At 57.4% G+C, this 17,693-nt stretch overlaps 1 protein-coding gene across 6 annotated transcripts in view; it reads right to left on the reverse strand.

Moving 5' to 3' along the window:
• RPS6KA6 (ribosomal protein S6 kinase A6) overlaps positions 1-17,693 on the reverse strand; it is a 91,231-nt gene that overhangs the window by 40,906 nt on the left and 32,632 nt on the right. For 5 of the 6 annotated variants that reach the window (XR_003760460.2, XM_039912312.1, XM_029067204.2 and 2 more), the window contains exons 3-4: positions 7,848-7,964; positions 796-877 (exon numbers count right to left, since the gene is read on the reverse strand). Coding sequence is in view for 5 of the 6 variants with exons in the window: in XM_039912312.1 (XP_039768246.1) it covers positions 796-877; positions 7,848-7,964 (199 nt within the window). In the remaining variant the exon portion in view is untranslated. Of the gene's footprint in view, positions 1-795; positions 878-7,847; positions 7,965-15,636; positions 15,722-17,693 lie in introns of those variants that run through there. The other variant, XM_016225874.3, reaches the window with a different exon arrangement.

Below are 17,693 nucleotides of genomic sequence, written 5' to 3' on the forward strand. Positions count from 1 at the left end.
AGCCCCCACCCGCCCGGCGGGCCCAGTTCAGGGCGCGTCCCAGGGTGCTCGGGCGGCCCACACTCGCGACCGACCGGTGGGAGCGCCCCGCCGGGCTGCGGGGACACGGAGAGAGACCCCGAAGGCATGGACAGAGAGAAGCGGGGGGCCTGACCGTCCGCCCCGAAACAGGAGGTCGTCCCCCTAGACCGCAAGCGCGCTGTGGGCAGGGAACGTGTCTGCTTGTTCCCGTATTATACTCTCCCAAGCGGTACAGTGCTCCGCACACAGTAAACGCTCAACAAATACGACCGACTGACCGAGGTGGGGGGCGCCGCCGTCATCTCCCCACTTAAATCCCACGGGGCTCCAAGCCCCCACCGGAGCACTTCCCGGGAAGAGGACCGGAACTACATTTACGGCCCGCTACAGGACGAGTGGCGGGAAAAGAATAACGCTGGTATCTGTTAAGCGCTTACTACGCGCAGAGCACTGTTCTAAGCACTGGGGTCGAAGCAGGGTCATCAGGTGGTCCCACGTGAGGCTCACGGTCTTCATCCTCATTTCACAGATGAGGGAACTGGGGCACAGAGAAGTGAAGGGACTTGCCCCCAGTCACGCAGCTGTCAAGTGGCAGAGCTGGGATTCGAACCCATGTCCTCCGACTCCCAAGCCCGGGCTCTTGCCACTGAGCTACGCTGCTTCTGGAAAATGCCTCGATCTACCATTTCAAACCCACCTGTCCTGAACCCGCTCACCGGGGCATTTTTCAAAGGAGGTTCTGTTTTCCAAGTCTCAGGCCGAAGGGTGCCCTACCTTTTAAAGAAGCTTTCTTTAACACTTTCATTGCGTAGAGCTGTCCGGCATCTGGCCCGATGATCTTCCGTACAAGAAAAACCTGGGAAAAAACCCAGGGAAGACACTGTCAACGTGGAATAATAATATTAATGATAGCGATAATAATAATAATGGTACTAAAGTGCTCACTGTGTGTGAAGCACGGCCTGAGCTCCTCAGGCTGGACGTAGTTCTTGTCATTCACTCATTCGACAGTATTTATCGAGCGCTCACTGTGTGCCGAGCACCGGACTGAGCGCTTGGAATGAACGAGTCGGCAACAGACAGAGACGGTCCCCGCCGTTCGACGGGCTCGCGGTCCGATCGGGGGGAGACGGACGGACGGGAACGACGGCGATGGATAGAGTCGAGGGGAAGGACGTCTCGTAAAAACCGATGGCGACTAAACAGAATCGAGATATCAAATAGTCCCACAAGAATCGAATAGTCCCACGGGCGGCTCGCGGTCTTAATCCCCGTTTCGCAGATGAGGTAACTGAAGCGACTCGCCCGAGGTCCCGCAGCGGACAAGCGGCAGAGCCGGGACTAGAACCCAGGTCCCGCCGACTCCCAGGCCCGAGCTCCGACCGCTAGCCCGCACTGCCTCTAAATCCTAGCTGAGCCCTGCCGTGGTGGCCGGGGGCCACGACTGAAACGGGAAGCGGGGGTGCTCCAGGAAAGGCCCCGGGTCTCCCCGCAGAACCCGGAGAGGTGCTGGCGGAAAGAGGCGCTCGGGTCACTCCCGTGGGTTCGTTCACCCCATCACCTTTCCGGAGCGTTTACTGCGTGCAGAGCACTGTACTGAGCACTTTGGGAGAGTCCACTGCAGCAATAAACGGCCACGTCCCCTGCCCACGACGAGCTGACGGTCTAGGGAACTACTAGGAGCTCCCGGGGCCCTCTCCACCTGGAAGGAAACTGTAGGCGACCCCGCTGGACCTCTGAGGACCCGATGTCCTCGGGGGGCTTGGGGCGGGGGGTCTGAGTCCAGGTATCTCTCGCTCGGGAAGCGGCGTGGCTCAGTGGAAAGAGCCCGGGCTCCGGAGTCAGAGGTCACGGGTTCGACTCCCGGCTCTGCCACTCGTCAGCCGTGGGACCGTGGGCGAGTCACTTCGCTTCTCTGGGCCTCAGTTCCCTCATCTGGAAAATGAGGATGAAGACCGGGAGCCTCCCGTGGGGCCACCTGATGACCCTGTATCTCCCCCGGCGCTTAGAACAGCGCTCTGCACATAGTAAGCGCTTAACAAATACCAATATGATCGCTGTCCGCTGTCCGACGCTCCTGTCCCCAGCACCGGTCAAATGCCCGCTGTCCATATAAGTGCGAAGGAGAAGCTGCGTGGCCTAGTGGAAAGCGCCCCGGTCTGGGATTCAGAGGCCCTGGCTCCTAATCCCGGCTCCGCGCTCGTTTGCCGTGTGACCTCGGGCCAGTCACTCCCCTTCCCTGGGCCTCGGTTATCTCGCCTGTAAAGTGGGGATGAAGCCTGGGGCCCCCGACTACGACAGGGACTGGGTCTAACCTGACAACCCCGTATCTTGGAGGGGCAGCGTGGCTCAGTGGAGAGAGCCCGGGCTTGGGAGTCAGAGGTCACGGGTTCGAATCCCGGCTCCGCGACTGGTCAGCTGGGTGACTTCGGGCAAGTCACTTCTCTTCTCTGCGCCTCAGTTCCCTCATGTGGAAAATGGGGATGAAGACCGCGAGCCCCACGTGGGACGACCTGATGACCTCGTATCTACCCCGGCGCTTGGAAGAGTGCTTCCCCGGATTAGACCGTAAACCCGTCAAAGGGCAGGGACCGTCTCTATCTGTTGCCGATTTGTCCATTGCGAGCGCTCGGTACGGTGGTCTGCGCACAGTAAGCGCTCAATAAATACCATTGAATGAACGAACGAACACAGTAAGCGCTTAACAAATACCATCATCGTTATTATCTGGCCCAGCGCTTAGTTCTGGGAAGCAGCGTGGCTCAGTGGAATGAACCTGGGCTTCGGAGTCGGAGGTCACGGGTTCGACTCCCGGCTCTGCCGCTTGTCAGCTGTGTGACTTTGGGCGAGTCACTTCACTTCTCTGTGCCTCAGTGACCTCATCTGTAAAATGGGGATTAACCGTGAGCCTCACGTGGGACGACCTGATTACCCTGGATCACCCCCAGCGCTTAGAACGGTGCTCTGCACGTAGTAAACGCTTAACAAATACCAACGTTATTATTATTATTATTATTCTGTGCCTGGCACCCAATAACCACTTCATTACCATTTAGAAAAAAAAAAAAGGAGAGCAGCTTTGGCAGAAAAAAGGATTATAGTTTAACAGCTCCAGACTCCAGGTGGCTTTCTTGACGTGGCTGGGGAGACCCCGCGAACCCATCCGGGGCTAGAACACCCATCCCGCTGGGAAAGACCCAGTCGGGGAATAATAATAATAATAATAATGTCGCTATCTGCGAAGCGCTTACTATGTGCAGAGCACTGTTCTAAGCGCCGGGGTAGACACAGGGGAATCAGGTCGCCCCACGTGGGGCTCACAGTCTTAATCCTCATTTTACAGATGAGGTCACTGAGGCCCAGAGAAGTGAAGTGACTCGCCCCAAGTCACCCAGCTGACAAGCGGCGGAGCAGGGATTCGAACCCATGATCTCCGACTCCAAAGCCCAGGCTCTTTCCACTGAGCCACGCTGCTTCTCAAGCAGGCCTCCCCGATTCCGACGGCCTGCCGTGGCGTCACGGGCCCATGTTCAAATATCGATAAAAGGCCTCCTATCAGTCGCGAGGGTCCAGGTGCCCGGGCGTTATCCGGCGCTGAGCAGGAAGCAGCGTGGTGTAGTGGATAGAGCACTCCCGGGGAGTCGGGAGGTCATGGGTTCTAATCCCAGCTCCGCCACTTTTCTGCTCTGGGACTCTGCCTCGGGCAAAATCGCTTCACTTCTCTGTGCCTCAGTTATAATAATAATGTTGGTATTTGTTAAGCGCTTACTATGTGCAGGGCACCGTTCTAAGCGCTGGGGGAGATACAGGGTAAGCAGGTCGTCCCAAGTGAGGCTCACGGTTAATCCCCATTTTACAGATGAGGTCACTGAGGCCCAGAGAAGTGAAGTGACTCGCCCACAGTCACACGGCCGACAAGTGGCAGAGAAAGGGGGTTAAGACTGTGAGCCCCACGAGGGACCGGGACCGTGTCCAACCCCATTTGCTGTATCCACCCCGGCGCTTAGTACAGCGCCCGGCACATTGTAAGCGCTTAGCAAGTACCAGTTATTACTACTATTAGGAAAGATCTGCCTCCAGGTCCCTGACTTCTGAAGGGTACCGGGTTCGAGTTCCCCGGGTCCCACTCGGTGCCGCAATGGGATTCAGGGGGCGTCCGGGGAGGGGGGCTGATGTTGACGCCTTGCGGGCCCGGGCAGCCGGGGCCCTCTCCGGCCCGGGAATCTCCCGCTTGTCGTGCGTAGGGCGTCGCACGTGGCGATGGGCTTCCTGCTCCTCCGACCTGGCTCCGGTCCCACCCACGTGGCCCTAAATGACGCGGCTGGCCGGAACCAAGGTTCGGAAAGACCGGCCGGCTGACCGTCCCGCACCTGGCGGCCTCCGCCTCCGACCGGGCCCCGACGAGACGACTCCCGTCGTCGTCTAACACCGAGTCCGGCCCCGGACCCCCTGGGGAGCGTTTTGCGCCCCCCCCCCCCCCCCCCCCCCCCCCCCGGCGCCTCCGGAGCCGAGCGGCGGCCGGATTTGGCAGCCCCGGGTTTCTTGAAATTGCTTCCACGCCGAGGTGAATCAGAGCCCCGGTCCCGTTCCCGCTCAGGTTCAGCTCGGAACCGGTTACACCTACACGGTGCCTACACGAGTGACGTCACCCTGCCGAGCGACTGTGCCGCAGCTGGCGGGAGCGCACGGAGAAGTACAGGAGGCAAAGCCGACAACGCCCCCGCGGAATTTCAGCTCGCGAGTCAGAAACGAGTTCCTCTGACGCCTGCCTGCCTGCTTTCCACAGGTATTTTCAGGCCCTGGCTCCGAATCGCCCCAACCCACTCAGACCAGCTCCGTATCTCTCTGTCTCTCTCTCTCTCCGGGTCTCTCTAGCTTAACGTCACCTGTCCCGCCGGAGCGGCTCGCTTTTCCCAAGGAGCGGCGGGCGCCCCCGATTCCAGGTTAAACGAGAGGGGCTCTCTCCTTCCCCACCGGACGCTCGCTTCGACAGAAGGAAGGGGGTGAGTCGGCCGGTTTCCCGAGAAGGACCCCGAAGCGAACGGAGGCCGGGCCTGGGCTCTCGTACCTCCGGGATATAAGGATAATGATAACGCTGGCATTTGTTAAGTGCTTACTATGTTCCAAGCGCTGGGGTAGATACAGGGTCATCAGGTCGTCCCACGTGAGGCTCACGGTTAATCCCCATTTTACAGATGAGGTCACTGAGGCCCAGAGAAGTGAAGTGACTCGCCCACAGTCACGCAGCTGACACGGGGCAGAGCCGGGAGTCGAACCCATGACCTCTGACTCCGAAGCCCAGGCTCTTTCCACTGAGCCACATAATGATGGTACCTGTTAAGCGCCTACTATGTGCCGAGCACTGTTCTCAGCGCTGGGTTAGAGACCAGGTTATCGGGTTGTCCCACAGAGGGGTCACAGTCTTCATCCCCATTTTACAGATGAGGTCACTGAGGCCCAGAGAAGTGAAGTGACTCGCCCCAAGTCACACAGCTGGCGAGTGGCGGAGCCGGGATCGGAACCCACGACCTCGGACAGCAGCTGCTGTCCCGTGAGCTAGGTTCAACCCGGCTCTGCCCTTCCAACCGCCTCGTCCGATTCCTCCTCGATCCCCTCGCTGCGGTTTCATCTTACTCCCGGGACTCTCGGGGCCCCCGGCGGGAAGGAAGCGGAGAGGGCTCGCCCTACCCCGGCCCGGGGCTGGGCTGCAGGGAGTCGGGGGGACCCAAAACCTGAGCCCGGGCAGGGGCCGGGCGGGCCCGCACCCCCGACCGAAGACCACGACTCGAACCTGCAGCAGCGACCTCTGGAACCGGCACGGTGACGGCCCCGAGCCGAGGGACAGGGAGTCCAGTGGTTAAGAATTGTTTTTACGTGATGTTCTTCCCCTCCACTGTATTCATCGCCATCGTTCCCGTCCGTCCGTCTCCCCCGATCAGACCGTGAGCCCGTCGGACGGCAGGGACCGTCTCTATCTGTTGCCGACTTGTTCGTTCCAAGCGCTTAGTACAGTGCTCTGCACATAGTAAGCGCTCAATAAATACTAGTGAATGAATGAACGAATGAACGTGGCTTAGTGGATAGAGCATGAGCCTGAGAGTCAGAAGGACCTGGGTTCTAATCCCAGCTTTTTCGCCACATGTCTGCTGGGTGACCTTGGGTGAGTCACTTCTCTGGGCCTCACTTACCTCATCTGTAAAATGGGGATTGAGACCGGGAGCCCCATGGGGGACAGGGACAGTGTCCGACCTGCTTGATTTGTACCTTCCTCAAAGCTTAGCACATAGTAGGTGCTTTAACAAGTACCATTATTATTTCCCTAAGTGGGAATTCATCCCACTTGAGCAGTTGGCAGCATCTCCCCTCCTCTCAGGGGAGGGAGAGAGAATGAGAGAGAATGAGAGAATGAGAGAATGAGAGAGAGAATGAGAGGGAATGAGAGAATGAGAGAGAGAATGAGAGAATGAGAGAGAGAGAATGAGAGAGAGAAATTGAGAGAATGAGAGAATGAGAGAGAGAGAATGAGAGAGAGAAAACGAGAGAGAGAGGTGGGAGGGGGAAGTAAAGTGGGCCCGTTGTTGGGTAGGGATTGTCTCTATCTGTTGCCGGATTGTACTTTCCAAGTGTTTCATACAGTGCTCCGCACATAGTAAGCGCTCAATTCATTCATTCATTCATTCATTCCACAGCATTTATCGAGCGCTTACTATGTGCAGAGCACTGTACTAAGCGCTTGGAATGGACAAATCGGTAACAGATAGGGACAGTCCCTGCCCTCTGACGGGCTCACGGTCTAATCGGGGGAGACGGACGGACGAGGACGATAGCGATAAATGGAATCGAGGGGATGAGAATGAATGACAGTAAACACTCAATAAATGCAACTGAATGAACGAACGAAAAGTCACTCCAGCCTCCCAGGTGACCCCTGGCCCACTTGGGAAAACCTGCCTCTCCCGCTTCAGGATGACTAGACCTTAAACTCACTGTGGGCAGGGAACGTGCCTGTTTACCGCTGTACTGTACTCTCCCAAGTGCTCGGGACGGTGATCTCCACACGGTAAGAGCTCAATAAATACCACTGACTGGCTGAGGCGACACAGCGGTTCGCCCCGCAGGGAAACGGCGGCTTGATTCCCTATTTCCTTCTGACCCTTTGGTCCACAGGAGCGGGATTCCTTCGGGCGCTTTCCACTAGGCCGAGGAACCGCGGGGTAGGAAGCCGGCCGAGGGAACGTGCGTCTGTGGGCCGGGGAGCTACGGGAGGACGGCTTTTTTTAAGCGCGCCCGGGTCGGCCCAAGACCGGGCGGTTGCTGAAGACACCGGGGGGAACTGGGGATTCCACTGGCGGTGAGGTGAGGGAAGGCAGGACAGCGGAGGATCCGGAATGGAGGAAGAAGAGAAGGAGAGGAACGGGTTTTCCCATCCACAGCTCATGAGACGCTGCGGGGAGAGGGATCGGGCCTCGACGGCGGTTCCTGCGCTTATAATAATAACGGTGGCATTCTTAAGCGCTTCTGTGCAAAGCACTTTCCTAAGCGCTGGGGGGATACAAGGTGAACAGGATGTCCCACGACGGGCCCCAGTCTTCATCCCCTTCTGCAGACGAGGTCACTGAGGCCGAGAAGCGAAGTGACCCGCCCCCAGTCACCCAGCCGGCAAGCGGCGGAGCCGGGATTCGAACCCATGACCTCCGACTCCCAGGCCCGGGCCCTTCGCACTGAGCCGCGCCGCTCCGCTTGGGCCGAGGACACGGGGGTCCCGCCCGCCCGTCGCCCGTGGCCCGAGGAAGCGGGCGCGGGAAGCCGGAGCCGGCTCTCCTTACCTTTCCGAAAGATCCCTGACCAAGAACCTTGAGCAACTCAAACTGGGCAGGATCTGCCTTTTCACAGCCTTCTTTCACGTGGTGGGTAATTGGGATTTCTTTAACGCTTCCTTCATCCTGTGAAGAAAATCCAAACAGCGCTGTAGTGAATTCGCCCGACAGAGCCCTGAAACGAACCAAAAAAAAAAAGCCACCCCCCCAGAAACTACCCTTCGTTGCCCGACCGGTGGCCTTGGCATTTCCCGTGCTTCCCCACGGATGGCTTCCCCCCCTCCATCGCCGTGCGGTCCCGTCCCTTTCCCGCGACTGCAAGCTCCCCGAGGGCACGGAGCGCGTCTACCAACGATGTTGCTGGGCTCTCCCAAGCGCTCAGTACAGCGCCCTGCGTACACTTGAGCGCTCCCTAAATACCGTCGACTGACCGACCGATACGGCAGCTCGCGGCCTCCTCTCCGGCTCGGCTCTCGAGAGGGACGGGGTGAGGCCGGTTGGGGGGTGGGGGGCCGGCGGCGGGGGGGGGCCGCCTCCTCTTCCTCCGGTCTTTCCGACCGCGCGGACTCCGGCCGGCTGACAAGAAGACCGGAAGTCGAAGCGGCGGAACGGGTTCCGCACGTGGCACGTAGAAGAGAGGCGACGCGATTCAGAGTCGGCCACCGTGTCGGCCGCCAACGTCTCCCCCGGCCCGCTGGCTCGAGACTCCCCCTCCGCCGGCTCGGGGGGGGGCAACGCTAAGTACGACGGGAGCCCAGCCCCTCTCCGACACCTGTCTCGGAAAGCTGATTTCCCCAGAATACAGTTTTCTCCACACCTCCTTCCCACCGACTCCCACGCGGGCTCGAAGACGCTAAAAAATTAGAACGGCGATGGTTTCATTAACCACACTCATTTCAGAAAGCTGTAAAAAGGGAGAGGAAACTGCATAGATTAAACGTCCTCGGGTCCTAAGACGGAAAGATCGGCAGACGCGATAACCTGAGATTATCATAATCTCATAACCTGAGATTATGAGCAGACACGGTCCATTTTGGTGGCAGACCGATTCCTGGCAATTAAACTGCTTTTCCAAGGCGCTGGTAAAATTCATTCATTCATTCAGTAGTATTTATCGAGCGCTTACTATGCGCAGAGCACTGTCCTAAGCGCTTGGAATGGACAGATCGGTAACAGATGGAGACGGTCCCCGCCCTCTGACGGGCTCCCGGTCTAATCGGGGGAGACGGACAGACGAGGACGGTGGCGATAAACAGAATCGAGGTAAAAGCGTTCCCGTCGGTCGGGCAGAGCGGGGCGGAAATGACGTGAAATACTTGGGGGCAGACGGACGGTTTGAGTAACGAGGGGCCGCCGCCGCAAATGAAGAAGGTCCGCGTCTTGCAGGACTACTCCAGAGGTCTCAGAGAGTGCAATGAATCATTCGAGGCTATCTACTGAGCACTTGCTGTGTGCACAGCACTCCGAGCACTTGGGAGAGTCGGATAGGACAAGAGGATACAAACCCCGCCCTCCTCAAGCCTACAGTCGAATGCCTACAATCTAGACGTGAAGATCAATAACGGGAAAAGGAGAGGAGAGATAGGACACGGATCCGTACCGTGAGGGGCAGACGGGTAATAGTAATAACGATGGCATTTGTTAAGCGCTTACTATGTGCCCAGCACCGTTCTAAGCGCTGAGGAAGATACAAGGCGATCAGGTCGTCCCAGGTGGGGCTCACAGTCTAAATCCCCATTTTACAGATGAGGTCACTGAGGCACAGAGAAGCGAGGTGACTTGCCCGAAGTCACGCAGCTGCCAAGCGGCGGGGCCGGGATTTGAACCCATGACATCTGACTCCCCAGCCCAGGCTCTCAAGGGCCCAGCTGACGCAGAAGGGACGGGGTACGGTGCAGAAGCACGGACTAGTGGACAGAGCGCCGGCCGGGGAGTCAGAAGGACCTGAGTTCGGATCCTGCCCCCACCTCTCTGGTGTGTGACCCCGGGCGAGTCATTTTACCCTCTCTGCGCCTCCATTAACTCATCTGCAAAATGGGGATCACGACTGAGAGCTCGTCAGGGACAGGGACCGTATCCAACCTCGTTACCGCGTATCTACCTTAGCGCTTAGTAAAGTGCCCGGTACACGGCGGGCACTTAACAAATGCCATATATTACTATTATCCTAGTCTGTGCCCCGTTTATCTGAACCGCGGCTGGCCTTGGTTTGTACTGGTCTACCAGTACAGAGAAGCAGCGTGGCCCAGTGGCAAGAGCCCGGGCCTGGGAGTCCGCGGTCGTGGGTTCTAATCCCGGCTCCGCCACCTGTCCGCTGCGTGACCCCGGGCAAGCCACTTAACTTCTCTGTGCCTCAGTCACCTCATCTGGTAAATGGGGATGAAGACCGGGAGCCCTACGTGGGACCACCTGCTTACCCTGTATCCACCCCAGCGTTCAGAACGGTGCTCGGCACCTAGCGAGCGCTTAAATACCGACATCGTTATTATTAACATTATTACCAACTCTGCCACAGGGCATTCTGGCAAGCACTTAGTAGAGCGTTCCACACACAGGAGGTGCTCAACCAACACCATTCATTGATCGTTTCAGTCGGCAACGTGTCAAAGGCCACCCGGAGGTTTAACGAAACCGAGCGAGGCAACAGAGGCGCTGGGATAGATTTGGCGTAGGCTGCGGGGAGTTGGATTTTCAGGCACTTTTCCAGGTGAATTCCAACCCCGATTTCTTCACTGCTCCTCAATTACCCACCCGCACTTGACAGGCACCGGCGTCAAGGGCAGAGCGGGAAGGTCCCGGGGGCGGGGCCAAGCTGAGGAGGGGTCCGCTGGGGTCGTCGGAAATCTGCGGCGGGGACACCGTCGACCTCCGGCCCACGTGCTCCCGCGGTCCCGGAACGCCCTCCCTCCTCACCTCCGCCAAACTGACTCTCTTCCCCTTTTCAAAGCCCTACTGAGAGCTCACCTCCTCCAGGAGGCCTTCCCCCACTGAGCTTCCCCTTCTCCCCCCTTTCCCTCTGCTCCTCCCCCTCTCCCTTCCCCTCCCCTCAGCACTCTGCTCATTTGGATAGATCTGTACTACCCTATTTATTTTGTTAATAATAATAATGGCATTTGTTAAGCGCGTACTATGTGCAAAGCACTGTCCTAAGCGCTGGGGAGGATACGAGGCGATCAGGTCGCCCCACGTGGGGCTCACCGTCTCTATCCCCATTTTACAGATGGGGTAACCGAGGCCCAGAGAAGTGAAGTGATTTGCCCAAAGTCACACAGCTGACAAGTGGCTGAGCCGGGATCAGAACCCATGACCTCTGACTCCCAAGCCCGGGCTCTTTCCGCTGAGCCACGCTGCTTCTCTAATGAGGTGTCCATCCCCTTGATTCTACTTATTGTGATCATGTTGTCTTGTCTTTTCCTTCCGACTCCCCCGATCAGACCGTGAGCCCGTCACTGGGCAGGTACGGTCTCTATCTGTTGCCTGACTGTCCATTCCAAGCGCTTGGTACGGTGCCCCGCACACCGTAAGTCCTCAATAAATACCACGGATCGATCGATCGGGGCGGGGGAGCGGAGAGCCGGGCCCGGAAGAGAGTCCTCGGGGAGGGGGCGGCCTTCACCCTCTGAGGATTTGGGGGCTCAGGCTCCCGGGGACTCCCGCCTACGGGGAGCAACGCCCCCACTCTTCATTCCATAGTGCTTACTGAGCGCTTACTATGCGCAGAGCACCGTACTAAGCGCTCGGAAGGGACACGTCGGCAACAGAGAGAGACGGTTCCTGCCCTTTGACGGGCTCACGGTCTCGCATCAGGGAACGCGAGGCGGGTCAGGAAAAAGCAGTTCTGGAAGACCCGTCTATTCCATTGGAGTCGATCGTATTCGTCGAGGGCTTACCGTGCGGCAGAGCACTGCGCTAGGTGCTTGGGAGACTATGCCACGACGATGAACATTCATTCATTCATTCGATAGTATTTACTGAGCGCTTACTATGTGCAGGGCACCGTCCTGAGCGCTCGGAATGGACAGATCGGCACACTCGCTGCCCACAAGGAGCTTTCGGTCTAGACGGGGAGACAGACGTTCATATAAATAAATTATAGATACGGACATGAGTGTCTCGGGGCTGGGGGGGGGAGGGGGCGGGGGGAGGTGAAGAAAAGAAGCAAGCCACAGCGTCGCCGAAGGGGGTGGAAGAGGAGGAAAGGAGGGCTTAGTCAGAGAAGCCTCTTGGAGGAGACGAGCCTTCAGATAAGGCTCTGAAGGGGGGGGGGGAAGAGGACCAGTCCCCCTCTGGGCCGTTCCTCCCTTCTAGACCGTTAGCTCGCCGCGGCCGAAGAACCCGTCCACCAACTCGGCCACGCCGTAGGGCTCGGTACAGTGCTCCGCACACAGCGAGCACTCGATAGATACCAGCGACCGACTGACCGATTAGAGCAGTGAGGACTCTGGTCACCCCCCATGTTCCGTCCAGGTTTCCCAACTCCCGTCGAAAAGGGGGCACTGGTGAAGCAAGGAGATGGAGGGACCCCGGTTTCCGGGCCCGGGGACTCCCGGGGGGATTCACCTCCCCTCCCCACCTCGTACCCCCACCGGCTGCCGCTCCGGCCCTTCCGCGCCACCTGGGCGCTCGCCCCACTGTGGCCCTCAAGTGCCCCTCTTCAAAACCCTACTTAAAGCTCACCTCCTCCGAGAGGCCTTCCCACCGGAGCTCCCCCCTTTTTCCCTCTGCTCCCTCTACCCCCCTTCACCTCTCCGCAGCTAAACCCCCTTCTCCCCCCTCTCCCTCTTCTCCTCCCCCTCACCCGTCCCATCCCCTCGGCGCTGTACTCGTCCGCTCGGCTGTGAGAAGCGGCGTGGCTCAGTGGAAAGAGCGCGGGCTTTGGAGTCGGAGGTCATGGGTCCGGATCCCGGCTCGGCCACTTGTCAGCTGTGTGACTTTGGGCGAGTCACTTCACTTCTCGGTGCCTCCGTGACCTCATCTGTAAAATGGGGATGAAGACGGTGAGCCCCACGTGGGACGACCTGATTCCCCCGGGTCTACCCCAGTGCTTAGAACGGTGCTCGGCACATAGTGAGCGCTTAACAGATACCAACATTATTATTCATCACCCTATTTATTTTGTTAATGAGATGTACATCACCCTGATTCTATTTATTTGCTATTGTTTTAATGAGACGCTCTTCCCCTCGATTCTGTTTATCGCCACTGTTCTCGTCTGTCCGTCTCCCCCGATCGGACCGTGAGCCCGTCAGAGGGCAGGGACTGTCTCTATCTGTCGCCGATTTGTCCATTCCAAGCGCTCGGTACAGCGCTCTGCACGTAGTAAGCGCTCAATAAATACTATTGAATGAATGAATGAATGAATGAATACCTCTTGGCACGCTATTATTTCCTCCTCTGTGAACTGATCTTAGCACCTGGCCCTTCCGTTCGATTGTAAGCTCCTCGAGGACAGGGATCCCGACTCCTAACTCCGCTGTACCATCCCGGGCGGGACGTAGCGGGGCCCAGTGGAAAGAGGCCGGGACCGGAGATCCACGCGCGAGTTCCGGCTCCTCCACCAGGCTGCTGGTGGCGCGTCCCCGGGCGAGTCGCTTAGCCTCTCTGGGCCTCGGCTTCCTCATCCGTAAAATGGGGAAGATAGTAGATTGTGAGGACCGTGTGGTAGAGGGGCTGGGTCTGATCTCCTCACCTATCTACATCCCCCGATTAGACTGTCCTCCCCCGATTAGACCGTAAGTCCTTCAAAGGGCAGGGACCGTCTCTATCTGTTACCGATCTGTCCATTCCAAGCGCTTAGTACAGTGCTCTGCACAGAGTAAGCGCTCAATAGATACTGCTGAATGAACGAACGTCCCGGAGCTCAGCACGTAGTAAACGCTTAGTAAATGCCGGAAAGATTAGTTCAGTCTTCTGCACACAAGAAGCGCTCGAAGGATTTTTTTTGGACAAACGTGACTGACGTCACTTCGCTTCTCCGGGCCTCAGCTCCCCCGTCTGTAAAATGGGGATTGGGGCTGTGAGCCCCACGGAGAACAAGGGACTGTGTCCAGCCCGATTCGTCTGCATCCGCCCTGGCGCTTTGTACGGTGCCTGGCACGCCGTGAGCGCTGAACAAATGCCATAATTATTATTATTAAGTTCCTTTACCCTAAAGGTATACAGCTCTGACACACACGCATACAGCGGAGGGTGTTTCAAGCCCGCCCATTTCAATATGCTGTGTCGTTTAACACTTCACCTGGCCCTTCCTGGGAATACCACCTCTGTGGTTCAGCGCTTATTATACCGTCTCTCTCCTTCCCGCCTGGATCGATTAGGGGGTCTACGCCGGCCACGTCGGGCCGACGGACGAGGGGGTGCGGCTGTGGAGGAAACCTGGCGACCGGAGAGGATGGAGAAGGGGCCTTAGGTTTCGGGTGAGGGGAGACCTCAGCGATAATAACAGTCACAATATCACCAGTGGTCTTCGTTAAACGCTAAGTGCCCAGCAGCGTACTAAACCCTGGGGCAGATACGCGATCAACCAGTCGGACACGGTCCCTGCCCCTCGCGGGACTCGTAATCCGAGGGGGAGGGAAGACGGGCACCGAATCCTCCTTCTGTAGATGAGGAAACCGAAGCACGGAGGTGTTACGCGACTTCCCCGAGGTCCCCCGGCAGGGAAGTGGTAGAGCCGGGATTAGAACCCGGGTCCCCGACCGCCAGGCCACGCCGCTCCTCTGGAACTCCCCGGGAAAGCGGAGGGAAGGAGCCGGACGGACGGGGAGGGGTCTGGGAGAGAACCCCGAGAAGAGAGAGTCAGTGCCTTGCTCTACGAGTGATGGCACCGAGCCAAACCCACAGCGAGACCTTCACCTCCAGCCACTCGGGGCTTGTCTCTCCCCAGCATGGTTCCCCTTAATAACACAAACCGCCCATCATCCCTCGCCGAAACAGAAAACTCATCGGCAACTCCAATTGACTTCGGAACCAAATAAGGCTAACCTCGCCAAGTTAAAAAGCAAATAGAGCAACCGTGAGCCTTAAAACATTAGGAAAAAAAAAAAAAATCAGTCCGGTTTTGCCCTCAGCGGTCACTCCGCTCCAGATGCTGAGCTGGCTTCCTAAACGGCCTCAAGTCTTCTCGGTCGAGCAGATCGCTAATAATGTCAATAACGACGCTGGTATTCGTTAAGCGCTTACTATGTGCCGAGCACCGTTCTAAGCGCTGGGGTGGAAGGAAGACACAGGGGAATCGGGTGGTCCCACGTGGGGCTCACAGTCTTAATCCTCATTTTACAGAGGAGGTCACTGAGGCGCCGAGAAGTGAAGTGACTTGCCCCAAGCCACACGGCTGACAAGCGGCCGAGCCGGGATTCGAACCCGTGACCCCTGACTCCAAAGCCCGGGCTCTTTCCACTGAGCCACGCTGCTTCTCTACTCAGCGAAGCAATAAACAGACACAATCCCTGCCCACAATCAGCTTACGGTCTAGAGGTTCTCTGCCTGATCCATTCCCGTGACTTCAAAATACGTCATTGACACGTCCCGACAATTACTTCATCGTTTCTGAAAGAAGGCAATACACTATTCCGAAGATCAGACAAATATAGGGAGGAATATCATTCTATCATACACTTAGTAACCGTCTTGATCGCTTTCCAAACTAGACGAATTGTTTCAGTAAAACCAGGAGGAGGGAAACAAACATTCGACAATATTAATTTTGCGCCGACTACCAAAACACTCCCGCGTTATCAAACACACACACACTCGCAGAGGCCGACTCTGAATTTTCACAACAAGGCACGTTATTCACCTGATAGGGATAGGACTTTGGGTGTTCAGGTGATAAATACCAAGAGGAAAATCTACCTAAGGAAAACGATACTTAAGATGCCCGGCCATGGGAGAGGACTAGAGAGTATCAGATATTTCCGAGGTGAAAGGAAAAGGATATGTGCTAAAAGAGTCAAGAAAGGCATTTGTACAAACTAGCCAACTGGGCCATTAAAACTAAAATGTGACTCTGATTCACGTGACGTGTCTGTTCGTTAAGGCGGAGTATGTGGGGTTATGAAAAGGATAATCCTTTTTCAGTTAACGCTGCCAAAATGCTCTAACACGCACCTAGACCGGAAGCTCCAAGCGGGCAGGGGACGTGACGTCAGTTCCGCTAACCCGTACTCTCCCAACCGCTTACTACACTATTCCGCACACAGAAAGCGCTCAGTAAATACGACCGACTGACTGATACGCATCCAGCCGATCGACGGATGGTACCGATCGCACGCTCACCCCTTCGTCTCCAGGGTGGGCGGCTCTCACGCCACCCTGCAGCTATCCGGGGCCGGGACGTCGACCGCCCCGGCCCGCGGAGAAGGGACGGCCGGGGGTGGGGGTCCGAGGGCCGGGCCGGGCGAGGGGCAGCTCGGGGAGGAAGGGGAGGGAAGATCCCGCCACCTGGACCCAAGGGTGTTGAGGACAGAGGCCGCCAACGAGGGGGGGTGTGGGAAGGGGAAGGAGAGGCCCGGACGCCGGCCTGGAACTTTGTCCTCCAGAGGACTCTGGGAGGAAGGCACAGGCAGCGTGAGGTGGCGTGGCCTGGGGGAAATAATAATAATGATAATGGCATTGGTTACGCACTTACTATGCGCAAAGCACTGTTCTAAGCGCTGGGAGGACGCAAGGTGATCGGGTTGTCCCACGGGGGGCTCACCGTCTCAGTGTCCATTCTCCAGATGAGGTCACCGAGGCCCAGAGAAGTGAAGTGACTTGCCCCGAGTCACACAGCTGACAAGCGGCAGAGCCGGGATTTGAACCCATGACGTCTGACTCCCCAGCCCGGGCTCTTTCCGCTGGGCCCTAGAGCCCGGACCCGCGAGTGAGAGGACCTGGGTTCTAATCCTGCCTCGGCCACGTGCTTGCCGAGAGACCCCGGGCAGGTCATTGCACCTCTCTCTAGCAAAGGTCCCTCGACGGTAAAACGGGGATTCGGAACCTGTTCTCCCTCCTACTTAGACTGTGAGTCCCCCGCGGGACGGGGGCTGTGTCCGACCTAATTAACCTGTGCCCGCCCGAGCGCTTAGAATAATGTTAGAAACCCGGTAGATGCATAATAAATACCATTTAAAAAAAGCAGCATGGCCCAGTTGAAGGAACATGGGCCGGGAATTCAGAGGACGTCCTCATCCTCAAAAACATTTGAGCGTTCGCTGTGTGCGCGGCACTGTACTAAGCACTTGGGAGAGTAAATATAACGGAGTCGGCAGACACGTTCCCCGCCCAAAACCAGCTTATAGTTTAATGGGGGAGACGGACATTAATATAAATGATTTATTGGAATTCCACCTCAGCCTCCTTTTTTACGGTATTTGTTAAGTGCTTACTATGCTTAGAGAAGCAGCGCGGCTCAGTGGAAAGAGCAGGGGCTTGGGAGTCAGAGGTCATGGGTTCGAATCCCGGCTCTGCCGCTTGTCAGCGGTGTGACTTTGGGCAGGTCACTTCACTTCTCTGGGCCTCAGTGACCTCATCTGTAAAACAGGCACCGAGACCGCGAGCCCCACGTGGCATGACCCGATCACCTTGTATCCTCCCCAGCGCTTAGAACAGTGCTTTGCACAGAGAAAGCACTTAACAAAATGCCATCATGATTACTATGTGCCGGGCATTGTACTAAGTCCTGGGATAGATACAAGCTAATCAATTTGGACAAAGTCCCTGTCCCACAGAGGGCTCACAATCTTAGTCGCCATTTTACGGATGAAGTAACCGAGGCCCAGTGAGGTGAAGTGACTTGTCCGAGGTCACAGAGCCGAAATGTGGCGAAGCTGGGATTAGATCCCAGGTCCTTCTGACTCCCAGCCCTGTGCTCTA

The sequence above is a fragment of the Ornithorhynchus anatinus genome, chromosome 6 (genome assembly GCF_004115215.2).
Source record: "Ornithorhynchus anatinus isolate Pmale09 chromosome 6, mOrnAna1.pri.v4, whole genome shotgun sequence".
Taxonomy (NCBI): Eukaryota; Metazoa; Chordata; class Mammalia; order Monotremata; family Ornithorhynchidae; genus Ornithorhynchus; species Ornithorhynchus anatinus.